Below are 26,679 nucleotides of genomic sequence, written 5' to 3'. Positions count from 1 at the left end.
AATCCAAAAGACAAAAAAAGATAAAAGATAAAAACATAAAACACAGATATGAGTGTGCTACTTATTACGTAACTTTTCATGTTGTCAACATTATAACTAAAATAGTCCCATTTCACTGACTTGCCTTGGTAAAGTAAGAATTAAGCCCATTCTGGAACAGGTAGAATCACAACCCCTCTTTGGAGAGGCATCTCTTTATATTAAAATGAATGATACAAATCTCAAATTTTTTATTACAGTTAAAATTACTCTCAAAACATTATTTTTAGGGAGAGAATCAGGTAGCCTGGACAGGACAAAGATGCTGAGATACCACATAGAAGAGGTCTCTATCATAAGCAGGTTGCATTGATGAAAAAAGTAACACCAGTGTACAGGTCTGTATTACTACTCAAGAAGCTGGAATAAAAAACTGATCTGCCTGTTTCAGTGACAGCATAAAGTTAAAGGATTCTCCCAGTCAGTGCCTCTACTGGGTCCATAATGTTTTTGTACAATGCATTTTTTAAAAGCTCTTTATTTCACGGAATAAGAATTTGGCTAAAGTTGTTAACACCAACATGGCATATCTCATTGATATCCCTCAGCTAGACATTATGATCTGTCAGATAAGATACAGTACCTTAGTTTGGACGCTCTTACTCTGTGACAAATACAAATTAAATAAGTCTAAAATCAAAGCAGAGCTAAGCAAAATATAGATTAACTTAAGTCTTGTCCATGTGACACTTTTGCATACTGTTATCTACGAAGTATCATCTTAAGGTGCACTTGCTTGACTCACTGGTGACGGATTCATTTCATACCATCTTAGCAGATATCTTTCTGTTTTCAGGGAAAACCTAACTTCCTTATGGTCCCAGGGGAAAGAAAAAAAGAAGAAAAAAATTGGTAGAATTTAGTCAGGGGCGTAGAAGACTTCAAGATTAAAACCGCACTTCTGCTAAAGGATTTAACTGTTGTTCTGACATACCTCCTTATAGATAGGACATGGACAAGCAGACTGACTGTGAGAACAGTATTGGACTAAAGATGGCTTTTTTCCTACCTGGACAGTACCTTACAATTGTCAGAAATTAATAGGACAGCACAGACACCAAACCAAAGACAAAAAGTGAGTCAAAACCCCAAGTCTGAAGATCTCTCAAACTGAAGCAGTTCTGTGCCAAGCAAGCCTGAGGTAGAGGTCTTCCCACTGCATAGACACCAATCTTACAAGACTTTTTCCAGGAGCAATTTGCTCCTTGAGGATATTGTTAATTCACCTCTGTCCTTGGGCTGAAGTAAGAGTGCATCTCGGTTTGTCTCTAAACTGAAATACAAACCTGTCTCAGATTTCACAATGTAGAGTTCTAAGAGACAAGAACATTGCAAGAGTTAGCAGTTGGCTCCCAGCTTTACTTTAATTGCATTTAATTTCGTGCCAGAATAGGATACCTGCATCTGTAGATGATTCAAATGAGCATTTCAGGCTGTTCCTAAAGCAGGTGGAAGGAAGTATTAATCAGGAAGAAAGAGCAGAGAAGTCAACTTCTTTCGGTGTGTTCACTAAGTCTAGACTCTAGTCTTGAAAGCACCACCCACACAGCTTCTCCACCGTAGAAGTCTTCTTCCCATTCCTCAAGATCATATACGGCTTTGAAGCTGCTTGCTTGGTGGTTTGTTTTTTGTTTGTTTTTTTTTAACTCCAGACATCTTGCTTGCAGGATATCCAGCTCCTGCAAGAGCCCCTGCTGCTACATTCAAAGGGAACATATTTTCCACCTGGATGCAACTTAATGGCATATTCTTTGGCCCAGATATCTTTCTGTGCTAGTCCAACCTATCTTGTCATGGATGAACAATGGCTTATGCATATTTGCTTGACGAACTATCCTCAGATTTCATCCTCAGTCTTAAATAATTTTTCCTGAAGATACAATGTTTAGTCTTATCTTTTGCATGCCAGTGCACTGAGTGTCTGCCAACCTATGTCTGATGATCCTCTCATGTGCACCTTTCAAAGAAATTTATTTGACACAGGAACTACGTTTGGTGAATTTGTGCTGCAATTTCCTCTGCTGAGAGAGCAGAGGGATACCAGAGATGGACATCTGAGCATTCTTCCCAAAGGAGTCTAATGAAAGGTCAAAACAAAAAAATTCTACAGAAACCATCAGGAGATTTAGCCAAAACTACAAGCCAGCACAAAAGACACGAGGTTTTTATTCACTCAAAGCAGTAAGATGAAAGGAGATAAAAGAAGTGCTCTCACGGAAGTGAACCATGAAAAACTATGCAACAGTTAGATGCTGTACTCAAACATGCCTGTTTCTTCCTTATTAAGAAGCCTAATGAGGTCTAATGCTCCAGTTGCTGATGAATAAAAGCCACTTGTAATACAGTTACAAGCTGAAGCAAGTTGAGAGTGAAATAACAGACTAAGCCATACAAATTATCTGCACACCATTAGAGAATTGCTGCATAAGCTGTTTAAGCCCATTAAAAAAATACAACTTCCACTTACTCAGCAGAATGACTTCCTTAGAACTTTCTCCTTTATATATTTCTACTTTATTTCTACTAAACCTTTCTACTTTAAATAAGCAAGTTGATATTAATTTGTTAATTCAGATAGCCAGGATGGACCTTAATATATGGCCTTTTAATAAATGAATGTTTTAAGGTTTACTTCGAACACATCACATGTTGAATCAAGAAAACAGTCTTTTTTGAAAATCATACACATATAATTTAAAATTATTCTGAAATCAAAATATTTGCAACTTGAATGTCTACTGTGGAGTTATTTCCAGAATGACAGAGCTCACTGCTGTCAATCTTCCCACAAGCACAGACTCTTGTATATCTTAAAGATGTCACAGTTTATTAATAAACTATATTACTCATGAGCAACACAGAGCAGTCACACAAAAACTCAGTAACACCTAATGAAGGCATTGGTGTCAAGTCAACAGGTTACACAGACTAAGAAACTGCAGTTACTAAAAAATAAGGTTGGTGGTTCTGTTTCCAGCAAATACCTACATCTATCCTATTAAAAGCTGGACATATACTATTTCAAAATGCCCTGCATTTCTTCTTGGAAATTGTGTAAGCACAAATTAAGTAACAGTTATTCAAATTAAGGATATTTTCCACATCAGGCTTAATAAAAGACTACTTAAAATTATTAGGCCACATCTTGCACATGCTACAGCTACTAAATTACCTGAAGTAGCTGTACCAAACTACAAGGTTATAAAATTTAATGACAGAAACAGCAGTGTTGTATAGGCCATAAGAAGCAAACTGAGCAAAAAGCATTTCAAGCATGGAAAAAGAAGTATGTTGCTTTCTGCAATTTTCAGACAAATATAAACAAAGAAAAAAAAAGTTAATGTCCTTCAGCCCAGTCTGTCTCACTTCAGAAGTTTCTAGCTCCTCCATCGGCCTTGCTAGTACACTCAGCTAGCCTCTTCCTTCACTGAATATTTCAACAGGCTTATTAGCAAAACCCAAACTTTTAAAATCTCATTGGTTTTATTGTCACCACATCATTCTCCTTTGCTCATTTTCCGTCTTTGTCTATCATCTGAAAAAGCTGTTTAGGCCCTAAACCGTACAGTAACACCTCACTCAGATAGTCATGGGTTATACAATGATTACCAATAAAATGGAATTTGAATACAAAAATAAAGTCCATTAAAAAAGCCCTCCTAACTCTAAGATACTTCAACACAGCAGAAATAACATGTAACATCATGCTGGGAATGGATTTTAAAAAAATCATACGAAAATCAAAACAAAGTAATGTAGTTCAAGCATACAAGCTAATATTTTGAAACTGTATCCTTCAACTTACTACAAAACTTAGCAAATTAGAATGTTTTCTCAATATCTGCGGAAATATGCCCTAGGTGGACATTTGGGGAAGTATATTTTTCAGTAATTTTGATGCAACTCTTAATAGCATCTCAAACTAAATTTATAATCTTTTACTAAAATATTGATTTTTACCCATGTGGACCTAAAGATCCTAAGAGACCCTGTGTTCTGGCAAGATAAAGTGCATGTGACAGGCTAGAAATGTTCCTATCCCGAAGATAAGAAATAGCATTTTCATTGCAAGTTTTAATGACATCAGATGGATAGAAAGAAACTGTACTCCTGAGAAGACATTCTCACCCAGGCTTCATTTTATCTTTGATTTCCTCCATGCAAAAGAGCAGACCTGCTTAAGATAAAACTTTAGTTAGATTTAATAAGACTTTAGATATAACCTCCTGACCTCTGGATTACAGGTTAAATAAGAAAAATGTATGCTAAATCAACTACTTCTGCTTCCTTATTTCTTCACAGAACAGGAGATTTTTCCTTCAAGGAGAACTTCTTCCCAAGAGCTTTCTGTTCGCAGGAAGTTTTCACAGATACTCAACACTGGCTTTGCAAGAGAATCAATGTGTTCTTAAATTAAAAGACTCCCTGAAATTAACTGGTGTTCTGACAACAGCTCTATATCAGGAGATATTTGATCCAAAATAGCCAAATAGACCAAATACTAGGTACAGCCAAAAAGGCAGAGGTAAGAAATTGCAGCTCGAATATGTGTTACAGCACAGACAAACAAATAGGTGAAGCCATACACCCACGCTTGCATCTGTTGCAACAACCACCAAAAAAAAAGAACACAGGGAAGTGACACACTGCCGCTCTCTTTTGGTCTTGGCCATACAGCTTCTCATCAGAGGAAGAGAATTCTTGCACTCTTCACCTCCCTGCAGGGCTTCTCAGTAAGAAGCGAGGTAATTTCTCCTCCTGAAAGCCTCCATTCAGAGGAGGAAGCACTGGCCAAATAAGCTTTTATAGCAAAGAGTACAAAAAGTATGTCATTTAAGAGGTTCATGTATACGCTTAGATGAGTTTCATAACTTGTCACTGTTGCCAGGACTGCAGCATCCTTCCCCCTCTTCCCACTCTTCAGAGAATCCTACTTTCCACTCTCCAGGGGTAAGTCAGTAGCAACTGCTCCCCAGCCTCAGACAGTATCTCAGAAAGCAACAGCCAGTGCCAGCGATGACTATCAAGAGTGTGACCTTTTAATGAAGTCCCATTTTTTCTCTTGTAAATTCTGACTTTTGTTCTTATGGACTACACTAGTCCAGTACAATGAGCAGGAAGTCATTCTGACCCCTCAATTCCGCACACTCTTCCATACTAACCAAGTATTTATCCCAGGGAGAAACTTATCTCGATCCACTACTCCCAGTTAAACCAAGCTGACAAAGCCATACAGGAAAATCTAAAAACACAGTATCATTATTTAAAAGCATCTAGAAATTTGGGAGTTGAAAAAAAAAACAAACACACACACCCACACCTTAAGTGACAAATGTGGAACCTCGGTTGTAAACGGAACCTTGGTTGTAAATGGTAAAAAGCATATTGTGTGCTTAATCTTGCCAGTTTGTAAACCAGCTCTGAAGGGTTAAATTAAAAAAAATTATTGCTGGAACAATAGCACATGAAACAAAGAAGGAAGAAAATGTTATACAATACAAAAAATTTTCACTGCACCTTCCAAGTTACAATAATTCATATTACATTTAAAAAAAAAAAAGCATTTCTTCATTCACTCATTTAACTACACATAGAATTTAAGGCCAGAAAAGGCGTTAGGCCTTAAATTCAATAGAGTGCAAAAGTTATTGAAAGTATTCATTGGCCAGAGTTTAACAGATGTCTAATAACCATCTGTATGAAGCTAACTTAAAAATGGCTAACAGTGTAAAAAGGCTTCTAATACCTAGAGGAAGCCATTTTATTTCTAATATCAAACCATACTAAGAATTTATAAAATGCAATACTATCGTGAAGGGTAATATACATACTGTAAGTTATTTTAAGCATCTGAAGATGGTTCAGATTATTCTGTATTCTTTCCTGGGAGATTATGTGGATGTATCTGTGTATATAAACATACATATATGTGTGTGTGGGCATATAAATATACACACGTGCATGCATATATATACACACACAGATACATACACACACACCCCCCTTTTTTTTTTCCTTATATTTGAGTTCAGCAAGAAAGGATCTGAACAGCGTAGCGACAACAAAGCTTTATGAAATTTCTGAAGGCTTTCCATAACTGCAACTGCACAGCATGGGTACGCCAGCAGGCATGACAAGCTTGTCAAAATTTGTCCAGTTATTTCAGTGTACCACACCCTTCTTATTCCAACTACCTAGTCAGTGACAAAGCAATTAACAAGTAACCCCAAATTATTTAAAATAAATATTTAAATCCTTAACTAGCCCAATTCTGAAGCAAGCAGTGCACATTAGCTATTGCAATTCCACCCCCTCAAGCCTAAATGCAATACATCTGACGCACAAATGCGTCATTAACCTGGGGGGTACAAAGACAACAGTCTCACTTTAAAGCCTGTTTTCTTTGCATCAGGCAACACCTAAAAAAGCCTTTGAGAGCAAAGCAGGTTCAGAAAACAGTTATTACTCCCTTTAACCCTTTCTTTTTTCTAGAATGCTCCTGTATCCCTTTCAGTAAGTTAAACAGAAATAGAATAGTTCCAGAGGAAAAAAAAAGAAAAAAATGTACTCAAATCCATCTGAAAAAAATAAACCTTAAATCCTGGGTTACTGTTTTCCTAACAATGCATTCCTTAGTTTTTCCAAATAACGTAATCATCTGTTGTTCTTCAATTGAAGTGCCAAATGCATTCCTAGAGTATGTTTAGAGAGATCTAACAGCATACGATCTTCTGTAACAATCCTGTTTATGGATTGCAAATTCTTCAGAGCTATTAATACAAATCTAAATGATATAATGAATATGAATCCTAAGCTTTAACATTACAGCTGCATGCACACGTGTATTGTATATTCACATACATGCACTAACATCCTACAATATCAGACCAAGGTATATTCATGTCTGTACATAGCAGATGTTAAATAAACATGGTATCCTGGTTTTAGTTTAGCTTTCAATTAGCATATAAAATTATTAATGAAACAAGTTTGTATTTACCAGGGATGAATGAATCAATATTCCTGAATCTTCATTTGGCAAGCTGAATGCTGTGTATTCAAGGGCATTGTTTTCCCCTTGCTGTTTGCAAATATAACCACAGTTTCTCTCAAAAACTGTACGAATGCCTTTAAACAGAACCACACTTGTAGTGCAACCCATTCCAAATCTGTCGAATTTTGCATTTCTAGCAGCCCTGATAGGATTTGCAGAATGTCTTCTTCCTTTGCTCGACTCGAATAATTTTCCTGTGCTTCACAGAAATAGTTCTTTGTACAATCTTCATTACATCCGACATTTAGTATGTTCCTCGACTAGAAACCATCAGCTACTGAAATGCAATCCTATTTGCTTAAGCCAAACACTGCCAAAAATCCAGCCGCAGAAGACAAAAATCAGAGGCTGATGAAAAGCAAAGGATACTTCAACTGTAGAAGACAGGAGGCTTTCAGCATGTGCTATACTCCGCAACAGAGATTAAAAGATACTCCAGAGTGTCACGGAAAGAGCTCCTATATTTCAGAGATCCTTAGACCATGATCAAAGATGAAAGGAAACTGCAAAGATACTGCTGCAGTTTCTGCTGCCAGCCACAAAGAATCCTCATCTGCTGCAAGAAAGCACTCTCCCAGAATGCTTAGCACATAGTTCGTACTGGCAAACATTTCTTTGCTTGACCTATATGTGCTTTTTAGTGTTTAAAACAAAACACTTCAAAATAAAAAACTCAAAATATGAGGGGAAAAATTCTTAAATCACTGCTGCTATGGAAAAAAAACCAGCGTGTTATATAAACCTACTTCAATCAAACCTATACGTTATCAGCATGCTATTATCAGTTCAGGCAAACCACAAGGGAGCTGAAGACTGTCTTTACTTTTTCCTTTCTTCCTCACATGCAAAGTGATCAGTCAGTTCCCACCTGCCAGAAACTGACTTTATCTAGTCCTTGATTGCAAATAGCCAATAGTCATAAAAAAAGGAAAAAAGAATACAGCTGACTGAATATCTAGTTCAGATCAACATCCACATCTGAAACAAAAATATAGCATGAAATTTGAAATACGTAGGTTTCTTGGTTTTGTAGTGAATCACACCTGTATTGACTGACTTGATCACTACAGGATTCTACTCCACATACTGTACTGGTATCTGTCCCACAAGTATGTAAACATCTTTAATTGACACTGAGAAGTGTTTAATTTTTAAACTACTTTTAAAGGCAAGGAATTTGTAAAAAATAACTGTCCCAACCCACACCGTAATAGTATCAATCACCCTGTCAGAAACTGCTTATTAGTTTCATATTTCTGCTAAACTGAAAGCACTGAGATGTATTTACTTATTTACTTACCGAATTGTTAAACTGGATGAAAGAGGGAACTTACAAACTCAAATTTGTTGCAATGGAGTTAAAACAAGCTAAATTAAAAGGACTTAGGTGAAGCATGAAGGGAGGGAATATGCAGATTAATGAGATCAGCTACAGATTTGCCCCCATGCAAATTAACCTATCTCAAGGAAATACTTGCATGCTATAATGGGATATTTAGAAGAAATATTTATTAGCATTTTTCCCTAACATCTGGCTAGTTAATACATCTCGTATGCTTCTCATTACATTTCAAACCTAAATACACCATAACAACATGCAGACACATTGATTTAAAAAAAAAATAAAAATCAATATTTGACAGTGATCCAAGCAGTTCCTGCCAGTCCCATATTCTCAAAGGCAGCAGTTAGCACATTCCACATATTGTAAGAAATACAAATTGTGTTAAGGCAGTTCGGTTAACAAGGAATAGCTTTTTGTGGAGGGAGAATAAAGAAGGTAATGGTGAAGAATTTGGCATAAATTCTACTCTGAAGGGCAAAGACAATTCATATATAACCATGAACCTTGCACCGCAATGTCTCTGTACCTTCTTCTGTCTCTCTACCTACCCTACCCTCTTCAAAAACAAGAAGCAGGACAGTGAGGGGAATGCTTTGCTCCATTCACTAAGTTTGGACAAAGACATCCTTGCAAACACGTGAGGGAAAATAGTCATGGGAATTACCATGGAAAGCACCCCCAAAAAATACATTCAAGTTAACTGTTTCTAGTTCTGAAGCCCACTTCATTCCCATCTGGAATGTAGGATTAGAGAGACCTGACAAAGTTCAGGTTCCAAATGTGATATCAAAAGTTAAGAGATCATTAAAAGGAAGCACTGTTTAGAGGGTTGTTCCATGCACTTTCAGAGACTTTATAATTGGAAATGTTTCTAGCAAAAAAAGTAGAAAAAGTAGCTCGTGCCTTAAGAGAGCATGAGAAAAATAAGTCACTTTACAACAAATTATCATGCACTAGACAGTTCCTTCAAATGCCCAGAAAATTACCTCACTTTTAAAGCACTAGGTAGGATGTGGAGAAACAGGAAGACAAAAGTTTCATTTGGAAAGACAAACAGATAACAGCATCATAGACTAATTCAGATTGGAAGTGACCCTGGGAGGTGTTCTAATTCAAAACCAATTAAGAGCAAATTTAATTCCAACTATATCTTAAATAAATTTAGCATCATGTTTCAACACTATTTTAGAAAAGGCAACTGAAACTGACTTGGATCAACACAGTGGTAACAACAATGACATACAAAGCATTCCAAATAGAGCTTGAAGGGGAGATAAATATGGGGACATGAGGGGTGGGAAGAAACCACAGGGAGGAAGAGCTTGACTGGATGCTTAAATATTAATATTACGAGAAATGTGAATAGTATGCAATATAAAGCAGTCTGCCAAGAAGCAGACTTTTTCCTAAGACATTAACTTGGTGCAAAGTGGAAGTTTCCAGCTTCACTAAGGAGATTCCTGCAATTATAATGAGCAACCACACTGCACAAGCAGTGAGCATCCAGACAGAAATGTGACACAAGGTAATATTATCCATTACAGCATTACATCTCGAAGTGAAACTGGAGGCTGGGAAAATTCTTGTAAAGGTCTGACAGAACTTTCTCTACCAATTGAAGAGAGCTAGAGCCCAGCTTATGGTAGGTAAAAGTCTTAATCCAATGGTAAAAAAAAAAAAAAAAACAGAACAAAAAAATCAACATATGAACAAGCCCGGACTGTACATCACATAAGCAGCAAGCTAGACATTGCAAACTGCCTTTAGCTCAGCCTGGGTTATGAAACGATCTTTTTCCATAAGGAAGAGTAGAGGGGAGGAAAGGAAGGCTGTAAAGAGACATCACTAATGTCTGTCTTCTCTTGGTTTGTGAAAAAGTGGTCTGCACCAGAAAGCATGCAGACTTATGAAGAGCTATTTGAGTTAGTATATATTGCTAATACTACATCCCTACGCCAAACCGCCTGTTTACATGAGCAGCAACAAGTTCCTCCTTGCTGTACACTATATTGAATCTGTACCGACTGCACTATGAGATTGCTGAAGACAAAAAGATTAATAGTTTTATTAGCTCCAAGTTGTTCACAATCATATCTTTTTGACATGTGCTCTCTTGGACATGTAATAAAGAAGAAGCTCTAGTTCCCCTCCAAAAAATTGTTGGGAATGGTTTAACAGTACAGTTAGACAATTGCTTTAAGGGTCTAACCACCAGTCCTCCTCTGATTACAGTAAATGCCTAATAATCACTTTTCACTTGGGAACTGGAGGACTTCAAATCAACATGTTAAGCAACCCTTTGACAACCAAATGAGTTCCAGAAAGCCTAATCACATGGGTGCAAAGTAAACATGCCTGCTAGACATCAGACGAATCTAACAAACATTTACAAGTTTAAGTTTGGCATTGGTTAACACTTAGGAAGGTAGAAGTCTTTAGGGAATAATTATCTGGGTTGATTTAAAATCTTCAGGGGATCCTATAAAATTCTTATTAACAAAATAAGAATTTATTAGAGGCACCTAGACAGAAATTGCACAGTTGAGAGAGTACAGATCAAACTAGGGAGACCTTCCAATGGAATGTGTTACTAAAAACAACATGGACATTCTGTCTTCAGACATGCCATCACTATAGCAAAGCATTTCATAAAGACAAAGGCCCATATCTGCAAGAGAACATAATTCAGGCAAGATACAAGCATCCAGGTCCTAGCATAAGAGCCACAAAAATATGTTTAATCTCTAAAACACTAGAAGTAGGTACTTACATTTTTACCTACAAAGTTGTCCTTGGTATTTAACATGCCCAAACTGATGCCATCTTGACAGGAGTGAACATCTGGTTCCTTAGAGATCTTAACACATCCTGACTGAATTCAGCTTCTCACAAAACATGACAGTATCTGTAGGTGGAGTACTTCCCTCCATCTGGCAGCAGCCTGTATATCAGCTCAGAATGCTAGAGATGTGGACCTAAAGCCTCCTCAGCCCAAAGAGATTAAAACCAACATCACTTAATACTCTTCGGAGTGCCTTAACAACCAGATGATAGTATATCAAAGCCAAGATACTCGCTTCTGCCTGATAAAGCTATACTGCAGGAAAGAACTGAAGATCCAATAGCCCTGCAAGAGAGAAAAGAAGTGTATATACAACAGTTCATACTTACTAGGAACGTTCCTAGAGGAAAGGAGGAAATTCAGGTGTTGGTTCTTGTTGCAAAGACTGTTTGTGCAATGACTGCTTCATACAAATTTCATAGAAGAGCTTTGTCCAGTAATTCTCTTCAAGAACTCATGTTTCTTTGGAAAGAAGGAACTGTGCTAAAAGCTGCTTTGTGGCCACAACAGTGAGTTTTACTCTGTCTTTAGAGTAAAACTCTTAAGCACCTGATTTGCCAAAACTAGTGCAGAGTGTCTGCTTGGATATGGGTTATTCTTAGTAACCCTCATATCCACTATCCAGAATGGCAAGAAGGAGGATATGGGAAACTACAGGCTGGTCAGATTCACTCCAGTCTCCGGGAAAATTATGACACAAACCTTCCTGTAAGCCATTTAAAACATACAAAGAATAAGAGGGTAGTTCCAAGTAGGTAACGTGGATTTACCAAAGACAAACTATGCCTGACCAACCTGTATGCCTTCTGTGATGAGATGGCTGGCTCTGTAGACACGGAGGTAGCAATGGATGTTGAATAATGTTAGTAAAGCAAGGCTTCTGACACAGTCTCCCATTGCATCCTTGTAGCCAAATCAGGCAGATGTGGTCTGAATGAGTGGATGGTAAGGATGACATCCTGGTGGACAGCAAGTTGAACATGCTGAGCAGGCTTCTCAGTACAAGATAGATATTGAAATACTGGACTGAGTCCAGGAGAGGGCTATCATGATGGTTTAGGGGCTGCAACGTATGATGTATGAGAAAACAAAATCTAAGAGACCTTGGATAGTTCAGCCTTAAGTGAAGGCTAAACGGAGATCTTATTGCTGTCTGCAATTACCTAATGGGAAGTTAGAGAGAAGAGAGAGACAGACTCTTCTTGAAGGTACAGTCAGAGGACAAGAGGCAACAGACACAGAATATTCCATTTGCATAAAAAGATAGTTTTTTTTTTTAACCATGAGGGTCATCAACTATTGGAGTTAAAATATTTCCATCTTTGTGGATATTAAAACCAGTTTGGCACAGTCTCTGAGCAAACTGCTCTAACTAGACCTGTTTGAGCAAGGGATTGCACTAGGCAACTTCAAGATTTTTCCTTTCAACCTGTAAGTTTCCATGATCCTGTGGCATTACACTGGGTAGCCACACACTAACCATGGAGACAAAGAGAAAAGATCCAAGAGAATTCTGTCCTTCAGAAGCAAGCCGGTATGATTACTCCAGGAGGTAGTCTTGAGAATAGCATGCTTGGATTCCCATGTAATTTTGACCAAGAATCTGCACACTCAGCAAGGCCTTAAGAAGAGATTTGCATCAAACAGAAACAAAAAACTACTGTGACATTAGAAATACTAAGTATACCACCAGGCTGAAGACCAGAGTCAGTTTATCATTTGTATGAGATGTCCCTAATGTCAAAGACTATATCAAAAGTCAAAAACAATGCTTATGAAAATTGAAGCAAGATTTAGTTCTGTCAAGAACTAATTCGTATCTAGTCAAGGAAGCTGTCATAGCTGCCTAATATCACAAGTTTCTCTTAATCAACAGACAAGGGAATGTTTGTATCTATTATGCCTTTTATACATTTAGAGAAGTGGGAAGGAGGCATAAATGACACAACCCAAGAAATGCTATTCCAAATCTTGCATACACGGTATTCTGTATGTGCTGATGGAGAGATGCACACAAATTTAAAACCCTGCTAGTTACAAAAACGCAAAATGTCTTAGCTAATAGTTTTAGATCATATAGTTGAGAGCTGCAGAAATAAGTCAGTCTTCTCACAAGTCCATTCGTACATGAATAACAATACATTTTCATCCACAGATGAGCAGTGGGAGCTGCCAGTAAAGCATGTGCCTTAAGATCAAACTTAACTCAAGTATACCTTGAGGATAGACATACCAAGAATAACGCAAAGAACTTTAGTAAGTTGTCCAAGTCAATTTAAACTGAACAAATGAACATTTATTGTTAAGTGTGAGACAAAACACCTAGCCCTTTTAACCGTTTTTTTATTTCAAGCCATTACATAGGATTTCTGGTATTGAAATATGCTCACTGAACTCCATCTAGCGGTCACATAACTTTCAGCTTTCTGAAGTTGAAGTGATTATTCTGGGCTCTTAAATAACTGATAAGATAAGCACAACAGAAATTTATTATTATTAGAGAGCTACAGAACAAGTCACTAATTATAGGATATTATTTTCAGGAACACTAATGAAACCATGCCAGAATAAATAATGGTCAACAGGACAGCAGACTAGGGGAAAAAAATGTTAAAACCCAGTTTTTGAGCAACCTTACTGTGTTCAGTGAAGAGCTGCAGAAACTTCAGGGCTCATACATCCTTTTATTTTTTTAATCCCTCTATGGAAGTTATTCAGATTCAGGTCTTTCTCCTTCCCTTTGTTCGTAGTTCAGTCAGGAACAAGTTCCAACTTCCCCTCCAGCAGATCATTAACTGCCAAAATATTATGCTGGAAGTATTGTCTCTTGAACTTTACCAGCAAGACTGTATAGAGTAGGAATTTTTTTCCTATTAGAAACCTCATATTTCATGTGAGGAAAAACTTACTGGATCATGCTGTACGCTCTGGCTGGGAAGAAATTAACATATAACATTATTGTTCCATCTAAGGCCATATACAGTACCAGGCAAATAACTCTAAGGTAATAACAAGCCTGGCAAGCAAGAATCCCAAGACAATTTCTGAAGGAAACTAGAATAGCATGCTTCAAATAATTATGGCGTGTGTCCTCTCTTCATTAACCTGAATGCTCTTTTTAAACTCACTGACATTTGAGGTCCAACATGAATTTAAAATCCCTCTTGGACTAGCAAACAGCAAGAGTGAAGCCTCTTGGAACATTCTTAAAGGCAAACATACTACTATGATTTTCAGCTAAACCACCTACTAAATCAGATGACATTATGCTACACAGGTATTAGTGCCAATGCAAGTGGGTGCAAATATGCCTGGCAGAAAGAGGTCTGAAATAGCACTTATCATCACTGTACTGGGGCAAGTGAGGAATGGGCTAGATGAGGTGACTTTCAGTCTTATTTTCACAAACCTTCGGTTCTGTATTATTCTATTGCCTGGCTGCAGTCACTTACAACCATGTCTACAAATGAGTCTAGAAAGGGACCAAGTGATGTGCAAGCAGATTCTCTGCCAGTATCAGCGCCCTGGTGAAGAACAGTATTTCTTCTGAAACCAAAGGACATAAAGACCATTATGCAACATTAAAGAGGAAAGAGCACAAAATAGCATTGGCAATGCCATCAAACTGGCAAATGGATTAATACCTTTCAATGACCTTAAAACCAAAGCCTCTTTTCTATATGTTAATATCCACCACGCTAGCTAGCATTTCCATTTGAGTTTTGATTTCTTCACAAACCTGTTAAAATGAGACCAAGAGCTATCTTACTAGTCTTTGCCTCTCCCACTGAAAACACCCCGCTCTTTCTGTCAAGCTTCTATTTTTCTTATTCATGTATGTTTCAGTACTCCCTTCAACGTATGAAGGGCAGCTGTGCCTTGAGTAACCAATAAGGTAGCAAGCTCATATCTCTTAATGTCAAAACACAAACATCCAAAGGCAGTGGAGGCTCTGGACTTGCAAGCTGAAACCAAATTAAATGTCTACAAACTCATGTAAATTGAATTCCAGGCTCCTGAAATCAACTACATTTCACTTACGATAACACAAAATTCCAATGTATTACATCCTGCACTGATATAACCAGATATTTAAATGCTTTCTCTACTTAAAATTATGCAAGCATTATCCATTCTGAGTATAACATGTAGTCACTCTTTGTTGGGGGATTAATTTTATAGCAGTAAAAACATAAACCCCCGTCTTATTTCTGAATCCACCAAATAACTCCTTCCCACCCACAGAGTACCCGGTAGTACTAAAAGCAGTTTAGTCTCTGCCTCAAATTCCAAAGCCTAGATCAGTATCTGTCAACATGCTATCTCTTTTTAAGTCAATAGCTACACCTGAGTATCAAAAAGCACCCAGAAGTACACAAAGCAGCAGTTAAGGATTATTTGTTTACACTGAGGGATCTATATTACATGCTTCCCTGTATTCTAGCAGCTCTGGATCAGCATTAGTCCTTTTCAGCTTTGTTGTGACTAAACATAAGTCTTTACTTTTTTTTTTTAAATATAGTTTGGGGGGGGAGTGGAGTTGTTTTTCTTGTTTTGTTTGGGTTTGGGGGAGGGTTGTGTTTTAAAGCATATTTTGGTTGCTTAGTGAATTTTATGTGAGGTCACTTGATATTCCCACTGCATGAACAACTACGTTTCTTAGTAGAAGAAACTTCAAAAGGGACTATTTGATTCCAACTTGTAGGGACTGTAACATTGTTTATGCACAAACTCATTCATCACTGAAAGTTTCAAACAAGTTTAGAAGAAGTGAGGTATCATTTTGATAAGTGAATGGTTTTGTTGATTTAGTGCCCCATATTTTTTAATTACTAGTATTCTTTCCTAAAATCATCACTAGAAGAAACTTTTCAAGAGTACTGCAAAAGCAGTTAGAAGAAAAAAAGCCAGTCTAAACCATGTTTCTTTGATTTCCTCAGAATTATAAAGTTGACATTTCTTCCAGAACTACCGGCATTGATAATATTGTACATAACAAGGTCTACTTCACATTTAACCTTTGCACAGAAATCTTGTGAATCACGATTTTTCAGACAATGTTCAGCCTCAACTGACTTATTTCTTCCTCCTCATTGTCTCAAGATAGAAAAATGATCCAGAACTTTCATGGGGTTTTTTGACACAACAATTCCAGGGGCTGAATAACAAATTTCCTTCTTAAACTACCTGACATCTTTTCCTTCAGCTGGTGAGCAGAAAGAAATTCTAGCTGGTCGTCTAAAGGGAATGGGCCTTTTTATTCAGAGAGGGCCCCAAACCAAAGCTTGGCCTGGGCCCAAAGGCTTAAAACTAGAATTCCAGATAAGGCCTCGATTTACACTGACACCAACAAGTACTCCAGTCTGAATCAGCCTGCGATCTGCTTGCTTCCTCAGCACACAGAGCTAAGATTACTTTGTTCTTAAAAAGCAAACTAATACCTTACAGAACAAGTACACAGAAGAGTCTAGTTCTAGGCTCCCCAGCACAAGAGAGCCATGGATGTACTGGAGAGAGTCCAGCAAAGGGCCACAAAGATGATTAAGGGACTGGAGCATCTCTCCTATGAAGAAAGACTGAGAGAGCTAGGACTGTTCAGCCTGGAGAAGGCTCAGGGGGATTTCAATGTATATAAATACTTGAAGGGAGGGCACAAAGAAGATGGAGCCAGGCTCTGCTCAGTGGTGCCCAGTGCACACGGGCAATGGGCACAAACTGAAACACAGGAGGTTCCCTCTGGACATCAGGAAACACTTTGTCACTGTAAGGGTGACCGAGCACTGGCACAGGTTGACCAGGGAGGTTGCAGAGTGTCCATCCTTGGAGACACTCAAAAGCTGTCTGGACACAAGCCCTGGGCAACCGGCTCTAGGTGGCCCAGCTCGAGCAGCAGGTTGGACCAGATGACGTCCAGAGGTCCCTTCCAACCTCAGCCAGCCTGTGATTGTGTGAGAGAACCGCGGCACCCCTTCGCACCACGTCCCTTGGAGAGATCTTTCTTGCTGCTTTTTTCTTTATTCTGGATATTCACCAGTAGCCCCAAGGCCACCACTACCTTAAATAGAGTGCTGCTCACAGAATGGAGTGGTTAGGTTCACAAGTCTGAGGTGCTGATCCCAGTCCTCACTCATCCCTTCAGCATTACGTATCACTTTTTGATTCCTACTTTCCTAAAGCAAGCCATCAACTACCTCTTTCTTCACAAACACTGCAACTGAAATCTCACCGTTAATGAGGTTCCAAATATTCTATTCATCGTATACAGAGAAGCTGCTTTGCAGAAAAGCACACAAGCCCTCTGTGCACAGGGCGTACGAAAGGATACACGAACCAGAAAGGAAAATACCAAAACAAAATGAATACTACGTAATCCTCCCAGTAACAGTATTCTTCGAAAAACACTATGTTAAAAACATTGTAATAATATAGCATGGAGTGCACCTATCCTTCTTTTTTATGGAGTTGAGATTCACAGAAAGCAGAGATCAGGATTAGAAAGACAAAGTTGACATAATGTTAAAATCAAGACTAAGTCTTCTCTAAAAAAAGAAAGAACATCAGTGAGTGAGATCAAAGACTCATTAGGAGATCCAAGCATTGTCTTTGATACACTGATTTTCCTCCACATCTGAAAAGCTGAATTTCTTTTCTTCTGAGTTTTAGAACTCAAGAGCTCTGCCAGGTACCTGAAGTTAACACATAAAGCCCAAGACTATATTAAGACATGATGATTCCAGCCTTCAAATACTCAAACCTATTTTATACGTCCAAATCAAAAAGGAGAACTGCACAGAACAATCTGGGAATCACTCAGATTTCACCCTGGTTTCCCATATCTCCAGTTTCTTCTGTACAATGTTAATTTTGACATAGGGGAAACAACTTTTGCTGCATTATTTGGTATATTTAAACATTTTCATTATCTGCATATTTGATAAGGGCATTTTATTGACAGCTAGGCAAAAGCAGACCAAACCTGGTATGCCAAACATTCTCTTAATTGCTTATTATCCTTAAGTGTCAGCTTAATTTAACATAGGGTAGAACGCATTGTTTTGTCACTGAGATAATTTATCATTAACATATCATTGAACAAGACACCACATATCCCTCCAGCAGTGCTACTGATCTGTATACAACATGCTTTGAGTAACTCATCACCACTTAAAGAGACCGCTTCTAACTGTGAGTAATACTAAAATTGCATTGAAAACTGCTCTTGGTAAGATTGCTAGTTTAAGAGACAGACTTGTCATCCCCATAGTCTTCCTCCCCAGACATAAATGTAAATGTGATGCCTCTGGCTACCCAAAAAGTCATATGGCTAGTCTGAAATCAAAACAACATCAACAATGCACATGACCATATTCAGCAAGGATGCTACTGTCAAGCAGAAAATAGCAAAAACTGAACCCAAATAATCAAGATATATATTATGTGCCTTGTACCACAGTGAAACGCTGATTGCCAAATAAGAAGTTTTCAGTTCAGCCAACCAAACTGTACTTGTTGGTTCAGCAAACTAAATCTAACAGAAAGAACATATGAGATGTCAAATGCTGACAAGACGGCTTGCTTCATTCTGTGATGAAAACTAGCTTAGCTAACCACATCTGCTTAATGTTTTTTTACTACTCAGCCAAGCTACTTAGCCTGTCAGTTGGCTGAAAACCTCCCACTTTTAGTTCCAGTGAAGAGCAATCTGAAAAGTTAAGATATACCATGCTATCCTATTTACATGCTGTTTTCAGTCGTCTTTCATCAGTACGATCCTAAGAACATTTATAAAGCAGAAAAGACAAGCATATTTTAGAAATGTGATCTAATAAACCTCATGTAAAGATGTGAATTTTATTTATTTATTTATTTTAAGTCTAGCAATACATTGTTGATGGTAAAAGAGGATGGAAATGTTAAACAGTAGCCACAATAACAAGTTAGAGAATCTATACAACCTCAGAGGTATCAGCAGTTCACTTTTATCTGCTACTGCAAGTAACAACTGGATGATTTGCATCACTGCTCAGTACATTCTGCTGCAGAGATGTACAGTCAGAAGCAATATTTGGTTGTGCATATCTGACAGATCACCCACCAAGAACTGCTAGTTTGAATTCTTTCTTTCCTATCTCCAGGTTCTACACTGCAAGCCTAGCCAATGGAAAACAGCTTCAGTATTTTTTCAGCACTGGAAAACTTCAGTATTTGTTCATGAGCAAGTGATGACAGTAAGATCGCATTAGTTACCAATGCTGAAAGATGTTTTAAGCAAGATATTTTGTTGACAATCCAGTTGAAAAAATCCTGGTGGGGTGCTCTATCAAGGAGCTTTGAGACGCAGCTTAGGAAAGAAAGTGGGTCTTCTTTTCTTTAAAGCCATGCATCTGAATAGCGTATTCCACAACTACGATAATACTGGTAAGAATCCTATGTTTACCAGGTCAGCCTGAGAGATTTTTCAGATAATAAAGCCCAGAAACTCCAACAGCTAAGAAACAGCTCAACCTGTCAAACTTATAGAAGTATTTTTAAAAAGTCTTTTATAGCAAAAAAAAAACCAACCCAACTATCCCACCTAATCGCCTCCTTTAAAAAAAAAAAAGTACCATTTCATTCCAAACATCACTATGCTCAACAAAAAGAGTTACAGTACATTCAAAGGAGGAAGAAGAGGTAAAAAGGTTAAGGTAAACCTGCAATCACTAGCCTTTTATTTCATGATTTAAACAGTATGTGAGCAGAAACATAGGAATTCAGTGATAAAATGAACAGCATTTATGATGGTAGGAAATACATAACAGCAGGGGCAAAATACGGCTGAAACAGGAAGGTGAACTTCAGCACAAGACTGCATGGGAGAGAGATGGGGATTTTGCTCCATGCATCAAGCTAACAGAAAAGGATCACAAACTTGAAATGAATGTTAAGTCGCCATGAATGGTTAAGTCACCATTTTTGCTTTCTAAAATAGTGATGGAAGACCCTATCCAGAATAAGACTGAGCCAGTACACCACTGCACACCATCACTTCTTTCACCTCCTTCAAATTCTACAGAATATGTTGTTGTGGCAAAAATACCTGGAATATTAGTGAATACCATCCTATTAGGTATTTGGTGAACCTGAATGAATTAAAGAATGGGATAAATATTTTCCAACTCATCTCAATGACACTAGTCATAAGTGAATTAAGAAAAAAACTTCTAAAGGGGAAGGGGGGGAGGGCAGGGTTGCCGATTACTGCAAAAGAAACATTTATTTGTGTCATGAAAATACCTAAATCCCTTTCATGCTCCCTCAATACGAAAAATATTTTTAAATATATATGTCCTTCTTCCACTCTTCGCAGGAAAGACTTGATCCCTGGAGAAGTGTTAACATATATTGGATGTTCATTACATGTATATGTGCTAGCATCTTGTGGAAAGCTGTCAGTATTCAGGGGGACCCTGAACTACACATAGTAGGTCTTCTATTATATATTCCGTGACCCACAGTTAAATAAAGAATAATTTAATTTTAGAGCCATCGTTTTATTAAAGAAAGGTAGTTGTCTTTGAATTACAGCTACGGCATTTGTTACTCTCACAACACCTAGCTATGACAAGACAAACAGTGTTCTGACAAGCAGTTTAAAAAAGTTAGACAAGACCACACTTAGCATTAGCAAGAGTGAAAAACAAATGACAGATAAGCTTCCAGTATCAGGAACCCCAGCACCAAAAACTCTCTACTTTCACAGGGTTAAGTGCTTACTAAAACATTCCCCTTGGAGATAAAAAAAAAACATGGAAAACAAATGCATACCATGAATAAGAGCCCCAAGAGAGAAGCTCTGAAAAATCTTGCTGAGGCTGTTTAAGATGTCCTCACCTGGGTACAGACAGGCCAAAAAAAACATACCCCTCTCTCTCTCTCAGTCCCAGCTGCTTCAGTTCACCATCTAACACCTTCACACAAATTTACTTTCAGCAGTTTAAATTAAATTAATGCGCCCAATTGTGAACTGGCAAGAACTACCACCATGCGCTAGCACAGTACAGACAGTAGGGACAAATAACGTATTAAAACATTCCTGCTACACTTGCCAGCACTCATCTTTCATTCTGTACGATACAACAAAAAACGTGTTTTAGGTGTAAAGCGTGCAGACAGTAGTAAGATGAAAAATCACTTTTGCACCACTATTTCCACACAGGCGAAAGCACTTCAGTCAAATAAGGCCAAGCGCCCGCTGCACCCGCTCCACAGGTGGAGGAGAAAGGAGGCACGCAGGCCCCTCCGCCCAGCCTGAGGCAGGTTACAGTGCGGAGGGTGCCGCTGCTTCCCGCAGAGCTCCGCTCGCCCTGGCTGTCCCGCATCGCCTCACGCCGAGAAGTTTGCAGCAGGGAGGGCGGGAGCGCCCGGCCGTGCCCTCCGGGCGCCGCATCCCATGGCGCCCTCCGCGCGGCTGCCGCTGGGAGCGTCCCCGCCCCGCCTGCGGCTGCACCCGCACCTCACCCCGCCCGCAGCAGCCTCCGGGGGAAGCGAAGAGCCGCAAGCCCGGCACGGGGCCGCGCCGACCTCCCCCCCCCAGCCCTGCCACCGTGACAGCCCGGGCGGGCCCGGGAGGGATCAAAGGGCCCGTCTCCTCCTCCGGGGCCACCTCCTGCCCCCCCCGCAGCCCCCAGAGGCCCCGGCGGCCGCTCCCCCCACCCGCATCCTCTCCCGGGCCCCCGGCGGGACGCCGCCGCCCCTCACGGGCCGCCCCCGCACTCACCAGGAGGACGGAGCCGCGCACCACCTCGGAGACGCTCTGCCGCAGCTCGGCCGCCGTGCCGGGCTTGCTCAGCGCCCGCGTGAACTTCCGAGTCTCCGGGGCCACCAGTGCCATGGCTGCCTCCGCGCTCCTCCGGCCCGGGCCGCCCGCTGCCCTCACGGCCCGGCCGCCGGGCGGCCCCTCACACGGCGGCGGCGGGGGGGAGCGGGGGGCGGCCGTCGGGAGGCGGGCAGGGCGCGAGCCCCGCCGGCGGGTGCCGCAGCCGGCGCCGCTCCTGGCAGGTAGCCCCTCCCCCGCGGAGCCGGCGCGCGCCGCGCCCCCACCTCCAAACACACCCGCGCGCCGCCGGGCGGGGGGAGCGGGGCGCCGCCGCAGACGGCCGATTGGCGCGGCCGCGAGCGGGGCAACGGGGCGGGGCCGCGCGCGCGGCACGCCGAGGCCCCGCCCCCACCTGTTCCCGCGGCGCCTTTCTGATTGGGCGCCTGGTTACCTGCCCGGCTGAGACTCCCCACCCTCATTGGCTTAGCGCGGACCCGAGGCCAAGGTGAGGGGCGGGGCCGGCCGGAGCAGGAAGTTCCCGCCCTTGCCGGGCAGGCCCCGCCCTCAGCGGGGCGGGCTGTGGTGAGGGGCGGCCGCGGCGGCGTCCCGTTCGCGGCGGCGGCGGCGGGCCCCGGGTTGGGGGGGTACCGTGCTCGTCCCGGGTCCTGCGGGGTGTGGCGGCGAGCGCGGCTCTGTTCGGCCCCGAGCGACGGGTTCGGCAGCAAAGCGCAGCCGGGGGACGCCGGAGCGGCGGGTGTAGCCGCCGCGTCCCGAGGGCCGGGGATAAAGTGCCGCAAGCCGCACGGGCTGCAGCGCCCTGCCGGGCTGGGCTCTGCGCCAGCGGCTTCTGCTCGTGTTTACACCGGTATCTATATATACGCGCACGTACGTACGTGGGGCTATATAAGCACGTGATGTAGGGAGAGAGTCACAAAGCAGTGCGATTGTTGCCGAAGCTCCAACGGTCACAGTTCGGAAGCAGCGCGGTCACTACCAACAGCGCGGCTCATGCTTGCGCATGAAGCGTCGGGTGTGAGGCTTTCCCTTGGGGCGGTTTTCTTCTCCCAAATAGTTTCTGTTTGCAGGTGAAGTTGCAGGCGCGTGCTCAGTTGCGTAGCAGCGTGCACGGCTCCAGCTTTTTAAATTCCCGTGAATTCCTTCGGAGAGGCTGGTTAGTAATGCTGTTGAACTCGGAGGGAACGCAGGCGTTGGGCCCGTTTAAATGCTTGGAGCATCTGAGAGCATTAGGGCTTGCGCCCCTTTATCTTTTTAGGCATCTTTTTATATAAAGTGGAAACACTTTTCTACGCTGAACTGTATGCAGCTTACTGCTGATGGAGGGAGTGACTGAGTGCTGTGGCTGGGGCGGGGGGACGCTTTCAGGTGGAAAGAAAAGATCGCAAAGTGGTTGTATCTGAGGCTATGTGCCTGCCAGAGAAAGGGCCTACTTTTTTGGATGCTTCACAAATACATCTGTAACTAATAAAATTCCAAATAATTGAGGCAATTCTTTCAGAAAGATGGAGGATAAAAAGTCCAAATACACAAATGTATAGATTACACTGAGGGACTTTTTGTCGGTGAAGGATCTTTCTGCTGATACTTTGCAGACCTGTATCTAAGGCTCGTTTATTCAAATGCATGACCTATTTTTTTTAGTAGGATGTCTGTCACAACTTCAGCGCTCATATTACTTTATACCTTCTGTAAGAAAGAAAGACAGAATGCGCAGAGAGGTAAGCTCGTCAGGCTTGTTAAAGATACCTCGAGTTCATGATTTCACAAACCTGGTGTGGTTATGAGTCAATGTTTAGGCTGATAAGTCAGAAAATTGGATACTAGTCAAACATCTGGACACAAAACTGGATGAACAGCTATGTGAACATTTAGCTAGGGTAACTAGAATGAGCTGTCTTAGGATCGCTTTTTTAATTTTTTTAATCTCAATCTGTAGGGTATGTCTAGATCTCAAACCTCCACAAGTAAACATGCTGTAGATTTTGTATAAATAATAGATTACCATTTTGTAAAATAAAATCATGTTATTTTTAAAGCAGTCAGGTGCCTTGAATTCTGACAACTCTGACAAAAAAAGAGAGACTAATTATTGAATTTATGATTGCTTAAACGTAACACGGCATAATTTAACTATATTTGCTATATATAAATATTTCACATATATATTATGCAGCTTTGCTGGAAAAGGGACAGTGTTCCAAGTCTGAAGAAGACTCTGAATGATACTCGTATAGGTAGAGATACATAGGAAAAAATACATAAAATAGGTAAGTTGTAGTTTATTTAGGAAGACTGTACAGGATACCCAAAAGATGACATTACCACAATCATCAAAGTTTCTTCTTTTCAGCTGAACGCATTAAGTTAAAGAAAGAAAATGAAAGTGACAATTAAAATGTGTATAAAACGAAAGGAAAAATATGGAAGCTGATAAGCAGAAATGATAAGTTAGCAGTTATAAAACAATGAGAATGAATAATGGTAGCTAAATATATGAATGAAAAGTCTCGGCTCGTTGCCTAAAGGACAAGGGGAATACATTTTTTTTTTTTTTTTAATGTCAGGATCAAGAAAGAAAAAAACTTGGCAGTGGCATGGTTTCCCTGCTACTTTGAAATATTTCACTTTTCAGTAACAATGCTGATGTACAAAAGCATTTCTTTATTTGATAGAAACCTGGATAATGCAGTAATACTTTATGGATATAATTGCACATGTTTTATTCAATCATTACTTAGTAAGGATGCTAAATAGCAACAGGTAAGGGCAAAAACATTTAAACTTTCTGGACCAACTAAGTCATGTCCTGGAATTTTATGGGATTCTGAATCATTTATGGTGATAATCAACCTATCTATGTTTGTTCCAGAAATGAAAGGGAGAAACTGATTCAGTGCCCGTTAGAAGTGTAAAGCAAAAGGTTATTTGAGCTAAAATAACATGATGAGAACCTTTGGCAAAATCATGAAAGTCAAACATAAGAATCACATGTAGGAATTAAAGAATTACTGAGTTTCTAATATCAGCAGGATTGGCTGGAATTTAGGCCTGTTGTTTAATGAGATCAGTATGTCACCTGGCAAAGGTAACACTATAATTTTGAGCTGCTATGAAGACATTATGCAATATTCTATTTAGTGCCAATATTCTATTTCAAGATGTTTTTATACAAAATGTGCAACATATATTTATGTGAACAAAAAAAAAAAATTACCCAGCAGATCTGAAAAGCAATTACATCTTGAAAACCACCATTGAATGGAGACCTGTTTGGCAAAGTACAACAAGAATTTGTGTTTATTCCAATCCTGTTCATAATGTTTATTAACTTACATAAAGAAAACACAAAATAATCACTAATAACATAGATGCAGCCATAAATATTTATGGGTACTTCTGAAGCAGAGCCTACTTTTTTTGCGGCGGGGGTGGGGTGGTGGAATGGGACTTACTGAACTGTTTATTTGAATACAGATGAGTGGAAAGGCATCTAAGTACAAACAATATTAAGTCAAATTATAGAGGTGTTATAGTGTGGTTATGAACAACTCAAAAAGATTCATGCTTATGGTACAAATCTTGGATGTAAAAGCAGAGGAATATTAAGAAGTAGTAATAATGTTTTTATATATGGCATTCATCAAACTATTACTGAAATAGTGGTATTGCATTTTAACACAAGTAATTGACAAACTGGAAAAGCCAGGACAATCTGCCTTGTAGTGAGAGACTGAAGAAGCATCTGTTTAGCTTGTACAAAAGCTTGATCATAACGTACTAGGATTTGCAAGAGAAGAAAATTTCAAATATTAAAAGGTTCTTTAATCTGTCAGATAAGATGACAGTGAGAACCAGTAACTGGCAGGTGAAATTATACTAGCTTAGAATAAGCATAAGATCCTTTTCTTTTAGCCACAAGAGGAGTTGTTTGGTATAATATCCCTATGGACCCACTAAACCCTGTCTCCCAAATCCTAAATTAAGATTCAAAATCTCTTCTAAATCCTGGACTCAAAGTTATCTCTCAAATTATGGGCTCAAAGCAAAGTTCACATTATAAAATTTCTTGGCTTATATTGCTATGGAGGTCAAGCTAGATGATCGTAATGACCTTTCTAGTCTGCAAATCCATTCAGTTAGGAAAAGAGCTGACGAGCTAACAGCCGCCAAATCATAACAAATTATGTGGTCAGAGTAAGTGCTAAAAGAATAGAGGAAGCAAGGGAGTATTCACTAACAGCAGATATGCAGACAGTCTGGAGCTTTTACAGATAATAAACAACTTGGAATGCGTCTTCTCTGGATTTTAAGATCCAGTTCTTTTTTTGTGTGTTCTAAAAGGCAGAAGCATAGAAAGCTACATTTTGATAGCATTTTATCAGTATTTTAATTTAAAATGAGCTACTAGTTCTGTATACTTGTAAAAATTAAAATAATACCACTGATGGATGGCTTTCTTAGAATCTTCAAACATACTAACCCATTCAATGATGTGCTGGAGCAGGTTCATTTGAGCTCCTTTTTAAAATTCTCCCAGTGCCCGAAAGGAATAATGGAGTGGTTTTTCTGCATCTGGCTAAGAC

The 26,679-nt window shown here is 39.9% G+C and overlaps 1 protein-coding gene across 2 annotated transcripts in view; it reads right to left on the bottom strand.

The window, feature by feature from the left end:
• DOCK9 (dedicator of cytokinesis 9) overlaps nt 1–22,717 on the bottom strand; it is a 136,185-nt gene extending 113,468 nt beyond the window's left edge. For both annotated transcript variants that reach the window (XM_072849945.1, XM_072849946.1), the window contains exon 1: nt 22,040–22,717. In XM_072849945.1, the coding sequence (XP_072706046.1) occupies nt 22,040–22,153 (114 nt within the window). In that variant the 5' untranslated portion in view covers nt 22,154–22,717. The remainder of the gene's footprint in view (nt 1–22,039) is intronic.
• Between the last annotated feature and the right edge of the window lie 3,962 nt (nt 22,718–26,679).

Source organism: Ciconia boyciana, chromosome 1 (genome assembly GCF_034638445.1).
Source record: "Ciconia boyciana chromosome 1, ASM3463844v1, whole genome shotgun sequence".
In the NCBI taxonomy this organism is placed as follows: Eukaryota; Metazoa; Chordata; class Aves; order Ciconiiformes; family Ciconiidae; genus Ciconia; species Ciconia boyciana.
The sequence above is the reverse complement of the archived record's forward strand: the minus strand, read 5'-3'. Positions and strand labels throughout refer to the sequence as shown.